The following is a 24,049-nucleotide window of genomic DNA, read 5'->3' on the forward strand; positions in this document are numbered from 1 at the left end:
AGACAGAAAGCTTAGCTAAACTATGTCCTTCCGTTTCATGGAAAAATAAATTTGTAAATGATAAACTTGAATGTTTAGCTGAGGATGTTTTTTCAAGATCAATCTTAGTAAAAACTATTTTTCTCTGTTTTTTAATTGAAGTATAGTTGATTTACAATGTTGTGCCAATTTCTGTTGTACAGCAAAGTAACTCAGTTATATACATGCATACATTCTTTTTTTAAATATTCTTTTCCATTATAGTTTATCCCAGGAGATTGGATATAACTTCCTGTTCTATAAGTAGGACCTTGTTTATCCATTCTAAATGTAATAGCTTGCATCTACTAACCCCAAACTCCCAATCCATCCATCCCCCAGTCCTCCCCTCCTTGTCAACCACAAGTCTGTTCTCTGTGGTTGTCTGTTGTCTGTTCTGTCTGTGAGTCTCTTTCTGATTTGTGGATAAATTCATTTCTATTTTAGATTCCACGTATAAGTGATATCATATGATATTTCTCTTTCTCTTTCTGACTCACTTCACTTAATATGATAATCTCTAATTGTGTCCATGTTGCTGCAAATGGCATTATTTCATTCTCTTTAATGACTGAGTAGTTTTCTGTTGTGTATACGTACTATATCTTCTGTATCCATTTATCTGTCAGTGAATACTTAGGTTGTTTCCATGTGTTAGCTATTGTGAATAGTGCTGCTATGAACACAGGGCTGCATGTATCTTTTTGAATTAGTTTTGTCCAGGTGTATACCCAGGAGCGGAATTGCTGGGTTATATGGTAGTTCTATTTTTTAGTTATTTTAAGGAACCTCTATAATGTTCTCCGTAGTAGCTGCACCAATTTACATTCCCACCAACAGTGTAGCAGTTTTCTTTTCTCCACACCCTCTCCAGCGTTCATTTGTAGACTTTTTCATGATGGCCATTCTGATCAGTGTGAGGTGGTACCTCATTGTAGTTTCTTTAATGAATTATTTTTTTATTTTAGTTTGTGCTGGGTCTTCATTGCTGTGTGCAGGCTTTCTCTAGTTGCTGAGAGTGGGAGCTACTCTCTAGTTGCGGTGCTCAGGCTTCTCACTGCGGTGGCTTCTCTTGTTGTAGAGCACAGGCTCCAGGGACACGAGCTTCAGAAGCTGTGCATCGGCTTAGCTGCTCGCAGGCAAGGGGAATCTTCCTGGGCCAGGGATTGAACCTGTGTCCTCTGTACTGACAGGCGGATTCCCATCCACTGAACCACCAAGGAAATCCCTTACTGTAGTTTTTATTTGCATTTCTCTAATAATTAGTGATGGTGAGCATCTTTTCACGTACCTACTGGTCATCTGTATGTCTTCTTTAGAGAAATGTCTATTAAGATCTTCTGTCCATTTTTCAATTGAGTGGTTTGTTTTTCTGCTGTTGAGTTTACAAGCTGTTTGTATATTTTGGAAATTATAGATGAGGATATTTCTGAGCAGTGTTGAAGGTGCAGCCTGGTTACTTCTTGACATTTATACTAAAATGTAAGAAAGAAATAAATTGAGGAAAGAACTGATAAGTAAAAAGGAACCAGGACTTGATGATTTTAGAAATGCTCAGCCTAGTCAGATTGCAGAAGACACTAAGAGCAGATTCTCCGTCAGGAAAGCATGCTCTAAGGAGAAAGTCAAGGGGGAAGCTGGACAAACTTTTGCTAGCACTTCTAAAGGATAATAAGATCTGAATATTCATTCACACAGAGGATTCTTTTAAGAATCTTTAAAGAAGGTTGTTTAACTCAGATCCTCTCAACCATCTCAGCAGAAGCCAGAAATAGAATATTCAGGAATGATCTGTGCAGGACTCTCTTGTGTAGAGAACTGAATTCCCATGACATGGGTAGAAGACCCACCAGGTATTTGAGAATGTGTTATGAGCAGTAACACAGCTTGGACTAAAAGGGGAAGAAAAAAGACAAAACGAAGGAAGCTGTTGGACTCCAAATATTCTACAGACAATAAATAGGCTAATTAAATCTCCTTAGCTGAAACATGTGCTACTTTTCAAGAAAAAGGAAGGATAATTCCAAGGCCAGAGTTTTGGACCTGGAAGGCAGAGCTGCAGGCAGGTATGTCAAGCCAAGGAAAGATTATTTTCAGGTCTTTGAAATCTAATGGAATTTGGCTGATTGGATTTCAAAATGGCTAGGAACTTGTGATTCCTTTCTTCCTCCCTTTTTCTCCTTTTTGAATTGGAATGTCGATAACTGCTATCCTATGGCTGGCCCACCATTGCGTTTGGGGAGTTAATAACATGACTGAAGTGACTGAGCATGCATGTACAACTTGCTTTCTAGTTTCACAGCTCTCATTAGAGATAGAAAGGAATTTTGCCCCTAAAATGTATCACACTCTTGAGTCTCATCTACATCTGATTTAAATGATGAGATTCGGGACTTTGAGTCCATGATATTTAGATGAGATCAGACTTCAACCCTGTAGGAATGGTGGTGAATGTATTTTGCAGGTAGAATGAGTATGAATCTTTAAACCCAGAGAGCAGACTGGTGGGTTATATAATGGTTCCCCAAAATATCTAGGTGACCACAGAGCATTGAGCAGAGTTCCCTGTGTCACACAGTAGGTTCTCATTAGTTATCTGTCTCATACATAGTGGTGTCTATGTATCAATTCACTGCAGTCCTGTGCAGAAGAGCTCTGTTCTTCCAGGAGAGCAGTGGTGAGTGGCAGCCTGGACCCTCCAGGTATGGACACAGTCATTCACGCCATATGAGCTAAGAAATATGCTATAATGTATCCTCTCCTCTTTCCAGTGGGAAAAACAGAATGTATGACGTCATCCAGGAGACAGTCGAAAATGATTTCCCAACCTTCCTGGGCAAGATCTTTGCCTTCCTCGCCAATCCAGGCCTGATCATTCCAGCCATCCTGCTGATGTTGTAAGTTAGCCAGGAGCCATAGCCCTGCCTCATGGAGACCTCCCCTTGCAGTTGAGACTTCCTTGGCAGGTCCTTCTTTCTTGCCCTTTCAATCTAGATTTCCCAGAAGTAGATCGTCAGACAAGGATTTAAGTGCAAGTAGTTTCTTGGAGGGGGCAGTGTGTGTAGGGACATAAGACAGAGAAGGGACAGGAAGATGCATTCTAACTCCTGTGGTGACTTTAATCCTGATGGAAGTTCTGGGGTCAGTGTGCCTCTGAGTTATCCTGCTCAAGGGTGAAAGATCGGGATATTTTAGATCAGTTCCCATCCATCACGGGTTGAGTGCCGCCAGGAGATGTGGCAGGGGAGTGGTGTTGGTTAACTCCCCAGCAGTTTGGGCCAGCTGCATCCATGGCCAGAATGATTTTTGTGCAGGCTGCAGAGGAGGCATCAGGCACTGGCAACTGTGTGTCTTTCAGGGAACACACTGAAGACAGGGCCCAAGGATAAGGGGAGTCTGGCAGCAGCTACAGCTCTCTCCAAAATGTCCACCAGAAATAGCAAAGACCCACCCCTCAAGAAAGCTGAGGCTGATGCAGCCTGTCCCTGGCCGGGCTCACGGGATTTCTCTGCAGAGCACCCTGTGCACGAGAGCATTCAGTAAATTTGTCACTATCATCCTCACAGACTAAACATGTGAGTGGGCTTGGTGATCTCTGTGTCCCCAATACCAGCTCCATGGCTGGGGCATAGAAGGTAAACAATGAATGTTCAAGGAAGGAAGAGGGCAGTATGAAATATTCCCAACATTCAGACATATACAATCATGTGCAAGATCACAAGATTAAATGAATGTTAACATTTAGCAATATTTGCTTCCAACTGGTCTCTTTTTAAAATAAATAAACATTACACTTCAAGCCCACCTAATCTTTCTCTCTCCCTCCCTCTCCAAAAGTAACTGCTATTTGGATTAATTTTATTCATTTTCAAACTGAACCATTTAATCACATGTATGTACGATCACTTCTGAGTTATAAAAATTTTCATGACTGGTTCAGACTACACAGCTTTCCTCACTCACATTATGTTTGGGGGATATGTTTCTCATGCGGATAAATGAACACACATTTTAATGACTCTTCTGTGTTCCACTGTATCTCAAAAATAATCAATAAACAATCTATAATATGAAGAGAAAAGCATTTTATTTGAGCCAAACTGAAGACTATATCCCAGAAGACAGCCTCTTAGATAACTCTGAGAAGTTGCTCCAGAGAATCCTGGTTTTCAGCACAGTTTTATATCTTGTCAGAACAAAGAACATTAAACAAATCAGGGATACATTCCTTCAAGGTTTCAAAAAAAAGAAATAGATCAGCACATAGACAATGAGTCAGTATGGCCTTGGCACCTGGGAAGGGAGTCTTATCATTGAAGAAGGACTGGAATTGGAATCCTAGGAAAGGAGACATTTAATCTTTATTTTTCACATGGACATTCTTTACTTCTAGTCAATGCACCCTTTTCTTTCATAATTAAAGCTGATATAGGAATCCCCTGGTGGCCTAGTAGTTAACATTCTGGACTTTCATTGCCCTGGCTCAATCTCTGGTCAGGAACTGAGATCCTATAAGCCAAGAGGAGAAAACAAACAAAGAAAGCAGATGTACAATGAACGCTTCATGGGCCACAACAGGCTATTTCAGTTAGCATAAAATTCAAGTTAACTCATCTTTAAGCCAGAATGATTTCCCCAAACCTTAATGTGTGAAAATTGCTTTTATCAGTTGTATGAATAAACCATAATTTACCCATTTCTCTGCATAGATAGGTTGTTTCCACTTTTCTGCTATTGCAAATGTTCTCCTTATATGTCTCCTTGTACACAGAGTTTTCTCTAAAACAGACTTCCAGAAGTGGAATGGCTGGGTCATAGGTATGTGTTTCTTCAATCTTTGTAGACAGTGCTGAATTGCTCTCCAAAATAGGTATATTTCCTTACATCCTTAAATTCCAATATCCTCTGCTCCTGATCTGAATGTGAGGGAAGGTTGACATGGTAGTGACCACCACCTGAGGAAATTCTGCAACCCAAATGCCAAACCTGACCTTGAAGGCTGCACAGGGAAACACTAAGCTTGGAAACAGCCTCAAAAGAAACAGCCACCGAGGAGCATTTTATCATCTCTCATCTCCAGTTCCTCCCTGAAAAATGGGCTGTGAATTAGAGCAGGCGAAGCCTGCTGGGCGCCTTCCCAACAGATGGTGGTCCCTTCACCTGTCCTCCCTCTGGCCTCTCATCACCCATAGTCCTCTGAGTCTTTGCTTTAGGAGGCTCACAGGACACCTCTGACCTATACTCTGCCAAAGGCAATGTAGTTCCTCCCTTCTGCCTGCAAGAGAGCTCTTGGACCCTGCTGAAGTGGCTCAGGGTGGCCCCAGGGCAAGGATTAGAAGACCCAAGCTGGGCAGGCAGCTGAGGCTTGAAATGCAGGAAGAAAAGAGACAGATAAGGACAAGCGGTCAGAGCACCTGGTCCCGGAGGCACCCCAGGCTTTTGTGGCCCCTCACTCAAGCGGTACATCCAGGTCATAACCCCAAATCCCAGGTCCCATGAAAGGGAAACCAGGCTACAGCTTTAAGGCACCCAGTCAGCCCGCAGGGGCTGGCCTCTGAAAACCACAAGTCCAGGACAGACATTCCTGTCCGTGTACCCTGGCGGCGGGCCTTCAGGGTCTATGCAGTTGTGTTTCTAGGCAAACTTGGAGCAGGTCACCTAGCACCTCTCTCTCCTCCCTCCTCATGTGAAGACTGTGGAAAGGGCTTTGGCATCAAATGTGGCCTCTGACAAGTGCTAACAGATAAGGTGGCCTTGGGCAAATGACTTAACTCTCTTCATTCCAGGATGCTGACCCTTAAAGATGAAGTCATCATTTCTTCTTTACAGGGTTTCATCAAAACCATGGAGATGTGGAGTGGGATCCACATGGCACAGAGCATGGTACCCAGGTTGCTCCTGCAGACAAGAAACACTGCCTCTCCCCTGCCTCTTCAGATTTCCAAGAAGGGGACTGATTCCTCTAGCTAACCTTTATTAAACACTCAGAGAACTAAAAATGTCTTCAATAAAATAGAACAGGGATATCCAAGACCTTCTTGATATTAGGTGGGGAACTTAGGATGGTTAGACTTCCCACCACCCTGCCCAGAGGCAAAGTAGGTCACCTATTCCCGGAAGCCAGCTATGATTCCTCAGGTAAGGTGTCCAGCTCTCATCATTTTCCAACATCACAGTACCCCTGGAGCATTCTTTTCTCTTGCAGCCTGGCCATCTACTACTTGAACTCAGTTTCCAAAAGCCTTTCTCGAGCAAATGCCCAGCTGAGAAAGAAAATCCAAGCGGTAAGTCTGTTGGGAGTTTTCATTAAACAAAATGTTATGTTTTTGGCTTTTGCTAATTCACCTTTGGCCACCTCATGCGACGAGTTGACTCACTGGAAAAGAATCTGATGCTAGGAGGGACTGGGGGTGGGAGAAGGGGATGACAGAGAATGAGATGGCATCACCAACTCGATGGACATGAGTTTTAAGTGAACACCTGGAGTTGGTGATGGACAGGGAGGCCTAGTGTGCTGTGATTCATGGGGTTGCAAAGAGTCGGATACAACTGAGCGACTGAACTGAACTGAATTCACCTTTTGAGCCCAGTTGTATTCTTTAAATGGCCATCTTCTAAACCAAACCCCAAGTTATCTGTATGGTAGGAAGCAGCAGATTCAGTGACACCCATTTATATTCTAAGGGTATGTGGGAATACATAACAGTGATGATTCCCTGGTGGCTCAGGCGGTAGAGTCTGGCTGCAATGCAGGAGACCGGGGTTCGATCCCTGGGTTGGGACGATACCCTGGAGAAGGAAATGGCAACCCACTCCAGTATTCTTGCCTGAAAAATCCCATGGATGGGAGGAGGCCGGCAGGCAATAGTCCATAGCGTCGCAGAGAGTCGGACATGACTGAACCACTTCACTTTCTTTCAACAGTAATGACTTAAATTTTGAGCAGTTGCTAAAGAACAGGAAAAAGTCAATGGGTTAAACCAATGTTCAAACATAATAAAACTAGTACCCACAATAACTCCTACTGATTAAAATGAATACTAGAAATACTAATGAAAACAGCTTTGTCAGAACATAGTGCTTGTGTCCCATGGCCTAAGGAGCCTCTGTAAGTCCCCTCCACACTAGCGCAGCCCCCTCAACATCTGATGACACGTCTCTCAACATCTGCTCTCACGTCACCCACCCCCACCTCTTTAATGTGGAAAATGCTGGACCCCAACCCTCCCTGAGCCCTGTCCTCCTTGCTTGCTCACCCTCTCTTCTGGAACTAAGCTCATCAGCCTCATTGCCAGTTCCCCACCCACACTTTCTTCTGTCACTCACTGTCCTCCTGCCCAGGTGTAGAAAACCACTGAAATACACGGCTGAGGGTCTGTCTTCCTCTGGCCAGATGTTCCTTCAAATGCTATGCAAACCTGAGCCCTGGGTGCCCTCTCTGACTAGCGGTGAGAACAAGAACCAGTGATTTAAGGTGGCTGCCCTCTGGATCTCACCATTCTGGGGTCCGAAGCTCAAAACACCCATTTCCCTGGCCAGGACCAACCATTCATTTTTTCCCTGCAGCTCCGTGAAGTTGAGAAGAGCCATAAATCTGTCAAAGGCAGAGCTACAGCCAGAGAGTCAGAGGACACGGATAAAAGCAACTCCAAAAATGGCACCCAGCTCACCAAAGGTATATTCTATTTCACGATGATTACTTTTTACAAGGCAACATGGAAAGTGAAAAGAGCAAATGCTATGAAATCAGATGCATGTGGGACAGAAGTCAGAATTCTGACAACTACTAACTAGCTGTATGAAGTTGGGCAAAGAGAAGAAGCAAATCATAGGTAACTTCACAGGGTGGTGCAAATGAGGTGGGATTATGCATGTGAAGTGCTTTACAGACTTCCTGGAACCAGTGGGAGGAGGAATGTCTGTAAAATGGGGAAATACCAGGGTTGTTTCCCTCATTTCTATCCTGAGTCTCTTGTCACATTTTCTATGGTGATTAGTCTTCATCATTTCTGAAGTGACTTTGCCTTCCTCATTTCACTCCATATCTATCATTTCCCATGTCATATCCTCTTATTATCTGGCTACTTAAACCACTGTAGGAGCATGCCTGGTGTCCCACCCAGATCCCTTTAAGGTGCCCTGAGGTTGGCTTATATGGAACGCAGCTGTCAGGGATGGAGGAGCTATTTGTTTTCTGTGCTGTTTTGAGCGTTTTTTAAGAGAACAGGGACATTTGCATCTAGCCGCTGCTACTCCACCAGAACCAATTCATATCCTCTTAAAAGACAAGAAGCACTAGAACAGCTAGAATAACATGGTGAGGAAGGCCACACACATTCCAAACGTGTGACAGAGCTTCAGAGGGGAGTAATCACAGACCACCTCTGCTTCAGCAATGAGGAAAGCAAACTGAAAGAGACCATCTCTGAGCTGCTCGTTTTCCAAGGACTGTCCCTGCATCAAAATTTAAGTATCAGTATGCAGTAATTTTGACCTTTCGTGTGGAAATTGAATGAGATGCACAAGAAATGGCTGAGAGTTTAGGAGTTAGTTAGAATTTATAGTACGGAAATTACTTACCATTTATTTGATGTCTTTATAACGTGTAGGCAAGACTTCAGGAAACAGAACCAAGAAGAATCTAATCCCATAGCAGGATTTCCCCGAAGGTGAAAACCCTCAGTTCTCCAGATGCAATAGTGCAGAAAGTGACTATGGAAGCAAGTCAGGAGGAAAAAGGGCACCTGTGTGGATATTCCTAGCAAACGCTCATTGATACTGGAATAGCAACAGGTATTAAAATAAGCCATGAACAAGTGGGGGTTGCAAAAAGAAGACAAGTCTGTGTGAACATAGAATCTATTCCTGGTGAGTCTCAAAAATGTATGGAAGGCATTTCAAAGCTACAGCCCTCTTGGTAAGATCAGCTGCAGCCTGTCCACAGCTTGGAAGGCTGGTTCAGATGAAATGCAGCAGAGCGAGTGGTTGGTATTTATCATGGAGCTGAAGAAAGTGTTTGAATTCACCTAATTTTTTTCACAAGGAGTAAGAAATGGAGTAAATGTGACATTATGTTGCCATATCACCAACAAAAACAAGAAAAAAAATGGAATGGATGTTTTTGAACATTGATGGAAGAGAAAAAATAGGTTTATAAAACATTTTCCATGAGAAAGCAAGAAACTAACATTGGCTTGACAGTGGTCCATTCGTGGCCCCAGAGTCCCAAGGTTCCTGTACCCCTTATCCACTCCCTTCCCCTACTTTCTTTACTGGCTGCTGATCTAAAGTTTGCCCCTCTCCAAATCTGAATTTATTACAGATCTGAAGCTCTTTCGATTTCATGCTGATTAAATCAATATTGCAGTATTTGATTTTTTAATGAACGGGCTATCAGAACACATCAGTGGGACTAGAATGTGGGGGGAAACTGAGGAAGTGTTAAACTTTCACCTGGAAAACTCCCAACAGCATCTACTGCTGCCTTCATTTAACTTCTCTTGTCATCTCCTTCTCCAAGGAATCTTCCCACTCCAGGGACTGAACCTGGGTCTCCCGCATTGCAGATTCTTTACCATCTGAGCCTCCAGGGAAGCCCTCTCTTTCTTGAAGTATTTACCAAAAGGACACTGCTCTAACAAGCAGGCCTAAACAGCTAATGGCTCCAACACAATGAAAATTTCTCACTCTATAAAGCCCAAATTGGGTATTTCCACTTGATGGCCACTCTCCTCCCAAGTAGTGATGTGGGGAACCCTGGCTCTGTTCATCCTGTGACTATACCTGCATCAGGCTGGGAGTGGGAGGAGCCTAGAGGTCACACATGGATACAGTGCCCATCAAAGGCTGGACTTTGGCCACAGGCCATACTATCCACAATGGAAATTCAGCCTGTTTTTAGTGAAGAACAGGCCAGTAATTGTCCCCAACTCAGAGTTAAGTAAAGGAGGGTAACAAGTAGGTCAAAGAGCTGGAAATGGATCTGACTAGCAGGGCACTGTCCTGGGGTTAATCCAGTTTCCACAACCCTTTCTATCATCATATTTGACCCTTGTAGCTATCTGTGAGCTGTTATTGAAGCTCCGATTTTATTCTCAACAAAACCAGGCTCAGAGAGTCTAGCCTAAGGCCAGCATTAAAAACCTAGCTCTCTATCCAGCAGATCATACTCCAACACAGCTGTTTATACAAAGAATGGGCCAAGGTGCCCCCAGGTGCCCAAGGGTGATCCAACCATTCTCACATCACCAAAAGGACTGGAATCTACCTAGAGCACAGGGCAGCTTCCAAGAACTCCAATTCCACACCAAAACACTGTAGGGAAATCTCCTATATCCTCATTCTTGTCTTGTTCACTTCCAGGGACTGCCCATCACTCTGCTAGCCAAAGCCAGACCCTGGACCAGAAGGCACAGGGCCCTGGGGCCTCCAGTTCTGCCGGCAAGACTGTGCTGCCTGCCTCCCAGCACCTCCCTGTATCTCGGGCCCCTGGTGTCAGACCAGACTCTGGCCAAGCCCGGCCTCAGGCTCATCCTTGGAGGTCAACCTCTGGAAAGCAGGTCTGGAGACCACCCCACTGACAGCTGGGACTAATGGAGCATGGTCCTGGGGCTGATCCTCAGACCCCACCGGCTCACTCCCCACCCCCCCCAAATCATTCTGTCTTCCTCTCTTCTCTCACACACATGCACGTTCTCTCTACTCTTACTGAATGTGAGAACTTTGATTACTCAGTCTCAGACTCTTGTTAGCTACCAGAAGAGGACAATGGCTTCATCCCCCTCTTAGGAGAGCTGAGCCTTCCCCCTACTAACTACCCATCCCAGAGTCCTGGCTCAGGAAGCTCTGGACCCTGCACTCACAGCAGATTCCCTCAGCTCCAGCTTCGGGGAGAGGGGGCAGGGCCATGATCACCATCATAGACTTTTTGCACGGAGCCCACGTGGGGACAGGTTTCTACGAGCTCCACCAACTGGGAAGAGGTTGCAGAGGGACACACATTCCTGACCACCAACCACTTCCTTCCAAGGGGCTGATGCAGTGTAAACAAAAGGTTCAAGAAGTCAATGAAAATAAAAGTAAAATGAAGTCTAGCCTTGGTGAGTGGGAAAATGGTGCTTCTCCAGAAACTAGCTGGAGGAGAACTGATGCCATCAAGCATCAAAAGTACACTGGAGCCTGCCTGGCAGCAAGGCAAAGGGAGAACAGCATGGTTCCTCTGACCTAATTTAAAGTGTTAGTCACTCAGTCATGTCTGACTTAAGACCCCATGGACTGTGGCCCACTAGGCTTCTCTGCCCATGGAATTCTCCAGGCAAGAATGCTGGAGTGGGTTGCCATTTCCTTCTCCAGAGGATCTTCCTGATCCAGAGATCAAACCTGGGCCTCCTGCATTGTATATGGATTCTTTACATTCTGAGCCATCAGGGAAGACCTGGTGAAGGAAACAAAATATTGCTCAGGGCAGAAAAATCTTTCTCATGCACGAAATTCTAAAATGAATGATTGTTTACTGTAAAGGGTTTGGTGGCGGGGGGGGCAGTTCTGCAAAGAGTACAGTGCAGAGCCTTGTCTCTGGTGATCACATCCTGGTTCTGTGGAGAAGTCTTGTGTGGGCATCAGCCCTGGAGGCCAGACCACTGAGGAGGCCTTGCCAGCATGGGACAAGTATCAGCAGGGTGCCAATCTCAGTCCAGGACTCCCAGAGGTTTCCCTTAGGCTTCCAAGGCTGACCAATATCCCTACTCACCCACCACAAATACAAATTATCCAGTTCTGATGACACATAACTTTATGTGAAGGAATGTACGTTACCTATTGTTACATAATAAATTATCCCCCAAACAGCTTAAAACAGTAAACATTTGTTATCTCACAGTTTCTGTGGATCAAGTATTTGGGATTGGCTTCACCAGCAAATTCTTGTTCTGCATATTGCAGCCACAATCTGAGGCAGGGCTACAGTCATCAGAACATTTGTCGGGAACTGGAAGATACATTCACAAGTGGCTCACTCATGGCGGCTAGCAGGAGGCGTTGGTTCCTTGCTGGCCATCCACAGACTTGCTTACTCCCTACGCTGACCTCTCCATAGGGCTGCTTGGGTATCCTCACAACACAGCAGCTCACGTCCCCCCAGTGATCTGACAGCAAGGAGGAAGCCACAACACCTCTTATAACCTGTTCTCAAAAGTTACACTATCAACTCCACCAGTTTCTATGCATTAGAACAGAGTCACTAAGTCTAGCTTACACTCAGAGATGGAAATTAGGCTCCAGCTCTTGAATGAAGAGTGGTCAAATAATTTTTGGACACATTTTAACAAGTTTCTTAATTCAAATAGTTACCAGATCTCTGTCATGAAAACACTAAAGCTTTTTTGAAAGACATCCATCAGTGGATTCATTAATGGTGGATCCTGGGACTATCAAGCAAAAGGAAACTTCTAATGTGCTAGGGAGATGGGTAGAGGAAGAAGGCATGGGTAAGAGACAAGGGATGTGGACATTTCATTAGAAAACGATGTGAGGGGAGTTTCATCTCTGCCTTCTCAGGGTTTATCTTCCAGCTCATTCCATCTTAAAGCTTCAGTACTCAGCCTAGGGATCATCAAGCAAGAGCACCCTTCCGTCCTTCCCTCTTTCCTTCCTCAATTCACCTAAGAATGATTTGAATTTTGTTGCTGTTCAGTCACTAAGTGGTGCCCCATTCTCTGCGACCCCATGGACTTCAGCACGCCAGGCTTCCCTGTCCTTCACTATCTCCCAGAGTTCGCTCAAACTCATGTTCATTAAGTTGGTGATGCCATCCAACCATCTCATCCTCTGTCACCCCCTTCTCCTCCTGCCCACAATCTTTCCCAGCGTCAGGCTCTTTTCCAATGAGCTGGCTCTTTGCATCAGGTGGCCAAAGAATTGAAGCTTCAGCTTCAGCATCAGTCCTTCTAATGATTATTCAGGGCTGTTTTCCTTTAGCACTAACTGGTTTGATTATTTGCTGTCCAAGGGGCTCTCAAGAGTCTTCTTGAGCACCGCAGTTTGAAAGCATCAACTCTTAGGCGCGCAGCTTTCTTTATGGTCCAACTCTCACATCCGTACACAACTGCTGGAAAAACCATAGCTTTGACTATGCAGACCTTTGTTGGCAAAGTGCTATCTCTGCTTTTCACTGGAGTGGATAGCCATTTCCTTCTCCGGGGGATCTTCCTGACACACGGATCAAACGCAGGTCTCCTGCATTGCAGGCAAATTCTTTACTGTCTGAGCCACCAGGAAAGCCTGATTGAACTAGCAAGTCTATTTAATAGTTTATCTATCCAGAGAAATATAACTCTTATCTTACCAATATTACCTTAGTTTGTCTGCACATTCCTTACTGAAGGGAAATGAAACAGACACTGAAATTTTCTGTCAGACACTATTTTTGAAGGCTGCTTCTTTCATTTCTAAGAATCTACATGGTTAATGTCCATAAGCAGGTCCATTATACAAAGAAGCATATAAGTAAAAACACACTCCTGCTGAAGATCAAGGGGGACACCTGATTGCCCCATGACTCAGATACTCACAGAAGCTAGAAGTGATGCATTAGCCAGTAGGAACCTAGGCAGGGTACCAACAGCATCCACTACACCGGTGACCCTCAATTCAGATATGGTTTGTAGAGCCCCACCCAAAGCTGGGGCACCAAAGTTCCATAGGCTGTAAAAGGGACAATAAGGAATAAACCTGCCATGCAGAAAGGGACATTGGTCTATTTTGACCTCAGAAGAAAGTAGAAGACAAAAAGTCTCCTTTGAGAAATTATATCTCAAGACACCCCTCACACAGAGAATCAAAAATCCCCATACGAGCTATGTGTCAGAAAAACTCAAGGGGACTTCCCTGGTGGTCCAGTGGCTAAGATTCCATGCTCCCAATGCAGGGGGCCTGGGTTTGATCCCTGATCAGGGAACTAGATCCAACATGCTGCAAATAAAGATCCTGTATGCTGAAACAAAGATTGAAGATCCCATGTGCCTCAACTAAGATTCAGCCCAGCCAAATAAACAAAAAAAAAAAAATTTAAAAAGTTCAAATGAAAAATTTAATTTAAAATGACCTTAGGTTATTTACAATCACATCAAAATGAATAAAATGCCTAGGCATAAACCTACCTGAAGAGGCAAAAACCTGTACTCCAAAAAACTATAAGACACTGATGAAAGAAATTAAAGATAACACAAACAGATGGAAAGATCTACAGTGTTCTTGGATTGGAAGGATCAATATTGTTAAAATGACCATACTTCCCAAGACAATCTACAGATTCAGTGCAGTTTCTATCAAATTACCAGAAGCATTTTTCACAGAACTGGAACAAAAACAAATTTTAACTTGTATGGAAAAAACCAAAAAGACCCTGAATAGCCAAAACAAGCTTGAAGAACAGGGGTGGAAGAATCATGCTCCCTGAATTCAGAATATACTCCAAAGCTACAATAATCAAAACAGTACGGTTCTGGCACAAAAACGGACACACACGTCAGTGGAACAGGATAGACAGTCCAGAAGCAACCCCCTGCTCTTATGGCCAATTAATCTGCGACAAAGATGGCAAGAATACACAGCAGAGAAAAGATCGCCTTCTCAATAAACGGTGCTGGGAAAACTGGACCACTATATGTAAAAGAATGAAACTAGAACATTCTCTAATACCACATACAAAAATAAACTCAAAATAGATTAAAGACCTAAATGGAAGACCAGATACTATAAAACTCCTAAAGGAAAACATACGCAAAACACTGTTTAACATAAATCACAGCAATAGTTTTTTGGGTTCATCTCCTAGAGTAAAGCAAACAAAAGCAGAAATACACAAATGGGACCTAAGTAAGCTTAAAAGCTTTTGCATAGCAGGGGAAGCCATAAACAAAATGAAAAGATAACCTACAGAATGGCAGAAAAAGTTTGCAAACAATGCAGTCAGCAACAGATTAATTTCCAAAATAGCAAAACAGTTCATACAGATAAATATCAAGAAAAAAAGAAAAAGAAAAAAAAACTATTTAAACAAAAAATGGGCAGAAGACCTAAATAGACATTTCTCCAAAAATGACATATGGATGACCAACAGGCACATGAAAAGATGTTCAACTTCACTACTTATTACATAAATGCACATCAAAATTACCATGAGGTATCACCTCACACTTGTCAGAATGACCATTATCAAAAAGTCTACAAATAATAAATGATGGAGAGAGTACAGAGAAAAAGGAACTCTCCTGAAATATTTTTGGGAATATAAACTGGTGCTGCCACTATGGAGAGGTTTCTTTAAAAACTAAAGAGTTACCATATGATCAAGCAATCCCACTCTTGGGCATATATTCAGAAAAGACAAAAACTCTAATTTCAAAAGGTACATGAACCACACTGTTCACAGCAGCACTGTTTTCAATAGCCAAGATACAGAAGCAACCTAAAGGTCTATCAACAAATAAATGGATAAAGATATGGTAGGGACTTCCCTGGTGGTCCAATAGCTAAGACTCCATGCTCCCAATGCAAGGAGCCAGTACACACACACACATCTATCTATCTATATAATGGAATATTACTCAGCCATAAAAAATGAAATGCCATTTGTAGTAACATGGATGGACCTAGAGATTATCACACTAACACAGAGAAAGACAAGTATCGTATCATTTATATGTGAAATCTAAAAAAATATTATGCAAATGAACCTCTTTATGAAACAAGACTCACAGATATAGAAAACAAATTTATAATTACCAAAGGAGAAGGGGGGGATAAATTAGAAGTTTGCAATTAATAGATAAAGTTGTTATTGTTCAGTTGCTAAGTCTTGTCTGATTCTTTGCAACCCCATGGACTGCAGCACACCAGGCTTCCCTGTCCTTCACTATCTCCAGGAGTTTGCACAGATTCATGTCCATTCAATCAGTGAAGCCATCCAACCATCTCATTCTGTCATCCCCTTCTCCTCCTGCCCTCAATCTTTCCCAGCATCAGGGTCTTTTCCAATGAGTCGGCTCTTCTCATCAGGTGGCCAAAGTATCAGAGCCTCAGATACACAGTGCTATAAACAAGAATCTACTGTATAGCACAGGGAACTATATTCAACATCTTCTAATAAACTCTAATGGAAAAGAATCTGAAATATATATATATAACTGAATCACTTTGCTATATACCTGAAACTAACACTGTAAATCAACTATACCTCAATACAAAAGAAAAAATACGTTACTAAAAAATTTAAAATAAAGTGATCTTAGGTTACTAGCGCCTCTAAGAAAAAGGAAGGGGGACAAAGAAACAAAAACCAGCACAAATACAAAGCATATATGATACTAGAAATAAAATATATCAGGAATTAACCTAAGGACAGGTGCACAGGGACCTCCAGATTCTGTTGTGAAGATCCAACAAGCTGACACATACAAGACTAAGTGCCAAGCATTAGACTAAGTGCTCAATAAGTAACAGATATCATCATAGGCCTGGGTAAGATCAAACATCCTCAGGCTCAGATCATGAACACAAACAGCATTGACTGATTAAAACTTTTACCCAGTATTCCTAAATGATCTTTTTAGAAGGCTTCCCATTCTTCTGTGTCTGTAAAGAAATGCTGCAAATATGTATAAATCGTTACCAAAGAATGTTGCAGGGTTTATTTGGCCTGGGAATTGCCAGACGCCTTTGAAATTTGATGTGAAAAATTCAGGAAATGAGTGTTAAGTGCTGCCATCCTGTGGTTGTTTCATGCAATTTCCTTTCCTGAAGCTCTGCCTAGTCCTTTGAACTTAAATAGCACATTCATTTCCGTAGTCCCCATTAACACTGCTCAGAGTAAAACCTCTGGCTTAATTACAACAAAAGGACAAAGTGAGCCATACACCAGGCTAAACAAAAGAGGAAGAGATGCTGCAGTGTATTATTCTTCACAATGGGTGAATACAGAGACAAGAAAGGCCCACATGGCTTTTTAAAGCTGAGCCTGGAGCACACCTGGCAAGCCAATAGCCTCCTTCAGACCTGCTGCCATTTTCTCAACTGGAACTTGGTGGGAAATGTTTTGCGCATCACCTCCAAACTAATCTGCTATCAAACATTGCCTTGTGGAGAGTAAGAGTCATCAGGCCCAAGCCCCTTACCCTCCTTCATTCAAGGCTTCATACATTCTAGATCTTTCATGTTAGATCCTTCGGTCTTTAGTCCAACTACCAGGCAGGATGCATCTCTTACACCTCCAGGAGTTTCTTCCCTCTGGACTGGCTTTCAACTGTCTTTCCACCCTCCATTTCTAAATGACCTACACATCCTTCTGTGAATACCTAAATTACCTCCTGCCCCTGAAATCTTCCTCAGGAACCCTGGTCAGCCTCCCACACTGCTACATCTTAGCACATGGCTAGTGAGGTCTCTGCTTTCAACATCCTTCCACATCTCTGCTCGAAATGTTGCCCCTCCACTGAGGGACTCAATGCAACCTTCCTTAACATGTACCAGTATCTATAGTACCAAGTATGTACTTCATATTTACTTGATTTCCTGTCTCCTAGGATGTAAACTCCACGGTGGCAGGGACTTGACTTTGTATACTACTGTACCCCCAGCATCTACAGAGATATTTGGCATACAATACGCACATAAAAGTCTTTTTTTTTTCCTAAGGAATGGAAAAACTGATTCTGTAGCTTCTTGAACATCATTACAGTTGATACCTCATCCACAAAAGATGTTAGATCATATAGTCTTCAAGATGCCCACGAGCTCAAAACTTACCTATTTGTTCTCAGGGGCCTAAAAAAGACCAGTTGAATTACATGACTTAGTTAGGGTTCGGAGAAGATGAACAGTTGCAGCTTTAGGCTCATTTCTCCACCCACCCTCCCACCACCCCCACCAGTTCAAGCTTCCTGTCTGTGAGGTGTCTGCAGACTACAAATGAGTCCCTGGGCCTCACACACATAAAATGATGACAGCTGTCAGGGCCACACCAGCACTTAAAGAACTAGGTAGATAGTGACAGAAGCTTGAACAATACAATCAGGATAGTAAATCTGAGATGAGGAAGTACTACAGCTTGTAGCACCCCAAAACTGTTTTTATCAATAGCATCTTGCCTCCTTACCCAAAAAGTACAGTCCCAGTACGAAACTGAATGCTACCAGGCAGTAATTGGTGGCTGGGGGTTTTCTCAGAGAAAGAGGAAATAATGTTTAGAAAGCAGCAATGGAAAGCAAGGAGGACTTCACCCTTGAATACTCATCTAAACGTGTAGGTCCTTGAAGCAATCATAATGGAAACTAGAATAAATTTGATTTGAATTATAATGAAAGTATTGCATGCCAAATTTGTGAATACAGCTAAAGAAGTATCTAGAGAGAAATGCATATTGAAGGAGAAAATTTTAAACCAAAGAACCAACTTCCATATTAAGAAACAAAACAGAGCAAAATAAAGTCATCAAGTAGAAGAAAGGAAATAATAAATACAACAAAAGTAAAAGAAAATAAACATACAATACAATCAACAAAATCTAAAGTTCAATGTTTGAAAAGGAAAATAAAATTAACATTTTTTCTGAGAATGATGAAAATAAGGTAAAAATAAAGGATAAAAAAGATCACAGCTATATATGCTACACAAAACATTAAAATATCTATTCAAATCTATACTAAAAAATGTGAAAGCACAAATGAAATGCTTTTCCTTGGGCTCCAAAATCACTGCAGATGGTGACTGTAGCTATGAAATGAAGACGCTTGCTCCTTGAAAGAAAAGCTATGACCAACCTAGACAGCATACTAAAAAGCAGAGGCATTGCTTTGCCTACAAAGGTCCATACATTCAAAGCTATGGTTTTTCTAGTAGTCACGTATGGATGTGAGTTGAACCATAAAAAATGCTGAGTGCTGAAGAATTGATTTTGAACTGTGGTGTCAGAGAAGACTTTTGAGAGTCCCTTGGACAGCAAGGAGATCAAACCAGTCTATCCTGAATATTCATTGGAAGGACTGATGCTGAAACTAAAGCTCCAATACTTTACCCACCTAATGCAAACAGCTGACTCACTGGAAAAGACCCTGATGCTGGGAAAGACTGAAGGCAGAAGGGGACAACAGAGGATGAAATGGATGGCATCACCAACTCAATGGACAAGAGTTTGAGCAAACTCGGGATATAGACAGGGAAGCCTGGTGTGCTGCAGTCAATGGGGTCATGAAGAGTCACACGCAACTGAGTTAACAACAAAATATATGAAATGAACAAATTCTCAGAAAACTAACAAAAAAGGTACAAGAAGTAGAAATCCTGAACAATTTGTGACCATTATAAATTTGAATTATTTAAAATATGCTTTCAAGATCTTCTCTTTGTTCTTGGTGTTTTACTGGTTTATTACAAGGGTACAAGCCTGGATTTCTTTTTATCCTGTTTGAGATGCATTCCCACACCTTTGGCTCAATGTTTTTCATCAGTTCTGGGGAAACTGCATCCACCAGCTCTTCAAATGTTGTTCCTCCCGATGATGGTTAATTTTACGTTGTCAACTCAACTAGACTAAGGGATGCCCAGATAGATTGTAAAACAGTTTCTAGTTGTGTCTGTGAGGGTGTTCCTGGAAGAGATTAGCATCTGAGTTGGTAAACGGAGTACAGCAGATGGCCCTCCAAAACATGGATGGTCATCAACCAATTCACTAAGAACTAGAACAAAAAGGTGAAGGAAAGGCAAATTTAGTTCTATCTCTGCTTGAACTGAGACATCCATTTCCTCCTGCCCCTCGGACACTCTGGGTTCTCAGACTTTTCAGTATCAGACTTGGGCCTACAACATCAGCTGCCCTCAACCCCATTCTCAGGCCTTCGGGTTCAAACTGGATTAACATCATCAGTTTCCCTGGTTCTCCTGCCCAGAGATGGCAGACTGAGGAACTTCTTGGCTTCCACAAACTTGTGAGCCATTTCCTATAATAAATTTCCTCTTATCTATATCTATCTATGTATCATAGCGTGCATGCTAAGTCGCTTCAGTCACATCTGACTCTTTGTGACCCTATGGACTGCAGCCAGCCAGGCTCCTACACCCATGGGATTCTCCAGGCAAGAATACTGGAGTGGGTTGCCATGCCCTCCTCCAGGGGATCTTCCCGATCCTTTGATCCTCCAGGGATCAAACCCGCTGTTTCCTGCACTGTAGGCAAATTCTTTACTCCATTCTGAGCCACCAGGGAAGCCCCATTCATTCTACCTATAGCTATATCCTATTGCTTCCCATTTCTCTGAAGAGAACCCTCACTAATATCCTTCCTGCTTTCTGGGCTAGAATTATTCCACATCTCCTAACCGCTCTTTTACCTCTTTATCTTTGTTGCATTCTCAATAAATTATTTGGTGAGATCGTCCAGTTCACTAACTGTTAAGCCACGCCTAATTTGCTAATGAGTCAATGCATTTCTTTTAAATTTCAACGAGTTTTTCATTTCTACAAATATCATTATCTGTTCACTTCTGCCATGCTCCCCAAACATGGCACAGACGAAACTGCCTACCTCCAAGAACAAGGACAGCCATACAACCCTGAAAACGCCCAATCTCGTCTGATCTCAGAATAGGGACTAGCAATCCTTTTGCATAAATTGTCAGATAATAAATATTTGAGACTTTGTGGGCCACATATATAGTCTCTGCCACACACCCCACAAAAAATTAAAACCCTTTAAAAATGCAAAATCATTCTTAGCTCTGAGGTCCTACAAAAATAAGCCACAAGCCAGATTTGGTCCCCAGTGACATGGTCTGCTAACCCCTGCTCTAGAGTTCCCACACTCAACCCAATGCAATGGTCAGTGCAGCAGAGGAAAGCTTACAGAGCATTCATGAAGAGTGGATTGCCATTCCCTTCTCCAGGGGATCTTCCCAACCCAGGGATCAAACCCAGATCTATTGCATTGCAGGCAGCTTCTTTACTGTCTGAGACACCAGGGATGTCCTTCATGAGGAAAGGGTTAGGATAAAAGTTCCTCTGGTAATAAGCGTGGCCCTCCCAGCCTATACATGGCAGACAGGTGACCCCAAAGACCATACACGCCTCAGTGAGGAGTATTTCCACCAATAGACGCCTGACGTAAGAAGATAACAGCTCAGAGATTTCAAGTATCTAGCTAAGATCAGTGTGGCTCAGAGGATAAAAGTATACAGGTCCAGGGGCCAGTCCAAAGCGGCCATTTTAAAGCAGGGATTGGTGGTGTCCCAAGACACAGCACCAGATCCTAAGCACAGAGAACTGAGAAATCCCTCCTTTTCCCCTGCAACTAGGGTATAAGAGTGCTCCCACAAACCCCACTGCCATTTTGAAAAGACCTGAAGAAGACAGAGGAAACCTGAAAGATTCTTAGCAACCCTGTTTAAATTAAAAAACAACCAAGATACCAATAACTGGCAGGTGTATATACTGAACATATTTTCCAGGTTTCAACAACATTTAATCAGTAAACCGTCTATCTACTGCCACTGGAAGTTGAAAAACAGAATGGGTAACTGTTTTACCATGTGAAATTAAACTTTGTTTTACAAGTGCTCTATGTGTGTAAATTAATGTTAGAAATGAATCAGAGTAGCTGGGTTTATAAAAATTGGGGTTTTAGTAGATTCTATGAGAAGTGATGGGAGAACTGGGACTCAACTGAGAATAAGTAAAATGAAATATTGTGATAAAAAATTATCACTATCCACTGATAAAAAGGATTAAAAAAAAAGTCCACTAATATTCGTTGAATTCCTATTACATGCCAGGTACCACACTGTGTCACACCTGGCCTATGTTCAGTAAAATGTTTGTTGACGGATGAATGAATCCTCCATCTTCATTCTGCAAAAAAAAAAAGAAAGCTTAGGAAAGTTGGGTGATTAACTTAAGCTCATGTTGTACGCAGCAGAGCTCAGATCTGAACCCAGGTTTGCTGACTCTGATTCATATTTCAGTTCAGTTCAGTCGCTCAGTCGTGTACGACGCTTTGCGACCCCATGAATCACAGCATGCCAGGCCTCCCTGTCCATCACCAACTCCCGGAGTTCACTCAAACTCATATCCATTGAGTCGGTGATGCCATCCAGCCATCTCATATTTACTGCTATTTAAAAAATTATCCCCAAATTCAGTGAATTTAACAAACAGTTCGACAGCAAAGGAGATATAATCTTTGACATCACATGCTGCAGAGATGCCCATGGAGGTCAGGATTATGAAGCACAAGGGGAGATAGTTTAGCAAAGAGGGGGGATAAAGGAGTGTTTATGCCATATCCTTATCTAATTATAAGCTTTTCTACCTCAAAAGTTGAAGCGCACTTTTCTTCAGCTACCACTCTAATTAGCAAACTGCTTTAACACAGTTCCTTTATATCAGAGGACTCAAATCTATCTAAAGCCATGGGGTAAACTTTCAGCTCAGTGACTTTCAGGCTTTTAGTATATAATCCACAGAAATGTGCATTTACATAACATATATATGGTGTATATGTATGTATATACATGTATATATGTATACTTACACATTATATATATATGTTTAAAACAAAAATTTTACAAATCAATACTCCTTACCCTATGTGATGGACTATTATTTCCTTATTTTTTCATCCTACTTTTTTAATGCTGGCCAAGAATGTCTAAATTAATTCTGCAAACCGATTAATGGATTCCAACCTCGCCTCTGAAATTCCCTACTTTAGTAGACAAGCACCTGTAGCCCCAGGAATATTTAGGATTAAGAACAGAAGTAATCAAGTAAATCAGTCATGGCATTAACATTTTCCAATACATTTGGAAACTTCTATTTAATTTGGCATTTATAATGCTTAAGAAAATTTAACATTCTCATGTAACAGATTAACTTTGCAATTCCATTTTAAAACATGAGATGGAGTCTGAACTCATGATTTTAAGTGGATACAGGCAACAAAATGTAAGCACATTTGTAAGCAATATTAAGACTATGAGATTTTAAGATTTATGATTAAAATTTAATCTACTAGATTTTAAGAGTTCAGTACTTGAATCTTGTCAAATAACTGAACTGCTTAAGAAAATACCTTTAAATTATAAATGCACGCTAGTTGTGGGAATTTAAGTTGTAAAAACCCCCTTAAGATGATTTATTTTCAAATTTACCAACATATATATACCATTTTGGGGTAACCAGGTTTTGGACTTGTAACTCAGACATTATTAAAGCAAAAGAATCAATAATTTCAAAACTGTCGCCTGAGTGCCTTAAAGCTGCCCAGAGGACACGACAGCAGCTCCCGTTCACTTGGAACTAACGGGGTACTAAGAAGTTGTGGCGAGTGACACGTGGCTCCGCAAAAGGAAGGTTCTGCCGAAGCAGGGAACAATAAACCGAACCGGAAAAAGATGGGATCATCTTTCTTTCCTACTTCAGCGCCTGAAGCCCTTATTTCTAAAAATAAAATATAACTGAAAAGCACGAAGTCAGCCAATGAGAATCACTTCAAAGTCCGCGCCAGCGCGCCCCAGGCCCAGCTTCCGCCCCAGTGATGAGGGAAGCCCGCGCAGAACCCTGGCCAGGGAAAGAGTAGACCCCTATTGCTGGGTGTGGACGCGGGGGGTCCTGGTATCCTGGGGGCGTGGGGTGGGGCCTAGGTCCTGAGATGCCTAGCGCTGCGGAGGCTGGACTCCGCAATAGTTTCTGAAGTGTCGCCGCGATCCGGGCGAGGGCCTCCAGCCCGGATCCCACCAAACTCTGCTGCCTGTAACTTACAGGATGAAAACAAGAGTGAATGGACAGTTAGCCAGAAAAGCGCCTTTCCAAACCGTTCTGCAGCCTGCAGGGCCCGTTCCGGCTGGCGCGTACCAAGCAACCACGCCACAGCAGAGACCGGAAAAGGCCGACTTGCCGGCGCTCGCGCCCCTGTCCCCGCCTGCGGGCCGTACCACCGGGCGACCCCTCCCGAGGAGCCGGAAGGTACCGTCCCCGGCCTCTGATT

The 24,049-nt window shown here is 42.7% G+C and overlaps 1 protein-coding gene across 1 annotated transcript in view; it reads left to right on the plus strand.

Annotated features, from left to right (window-relative positions):
- TMC2 (transmembrane channel like 2) overlaps window positions 1-10,598 on the plus strand; it is a 77,634-nt gene extending 67,036 nt beyond the window's left edge. The window contains 5 exon segments of the mRNA XM_088843656.1: window positions 2,790-2,915; window positions 6,224-6,302; window positions 7,585-7,693; window positions 9,960-9,968; window positions 10,381-10,598. Coding sequence (XP_088699782.1) covers window positions 2,790-2,915; window positions 6,224-6,302; window positions 7,585-7,693; window positions 9,960-9,968; window positions 10,381-10,598 — 541 coding nt within the window.
- Window positions 10,599-24,049: the final 13,451 nt, after the last annotated feature.

Source organism: Moschus berezovskii, chromosome 15 (genome assembly GCF_049115385.1).
Source record: "Moschus berezovskii isolate FMDL1 chromosome 15, NW_MosBer_1.0, whole genome shotgun sequence".
In the NCBI taxonomy this organism is placed as follows: Eukaryota; Metazoa; Chordata; class Mammalia; order Artiodactyla; family Moschidae; genus Moschus; species Moschus berezovskii.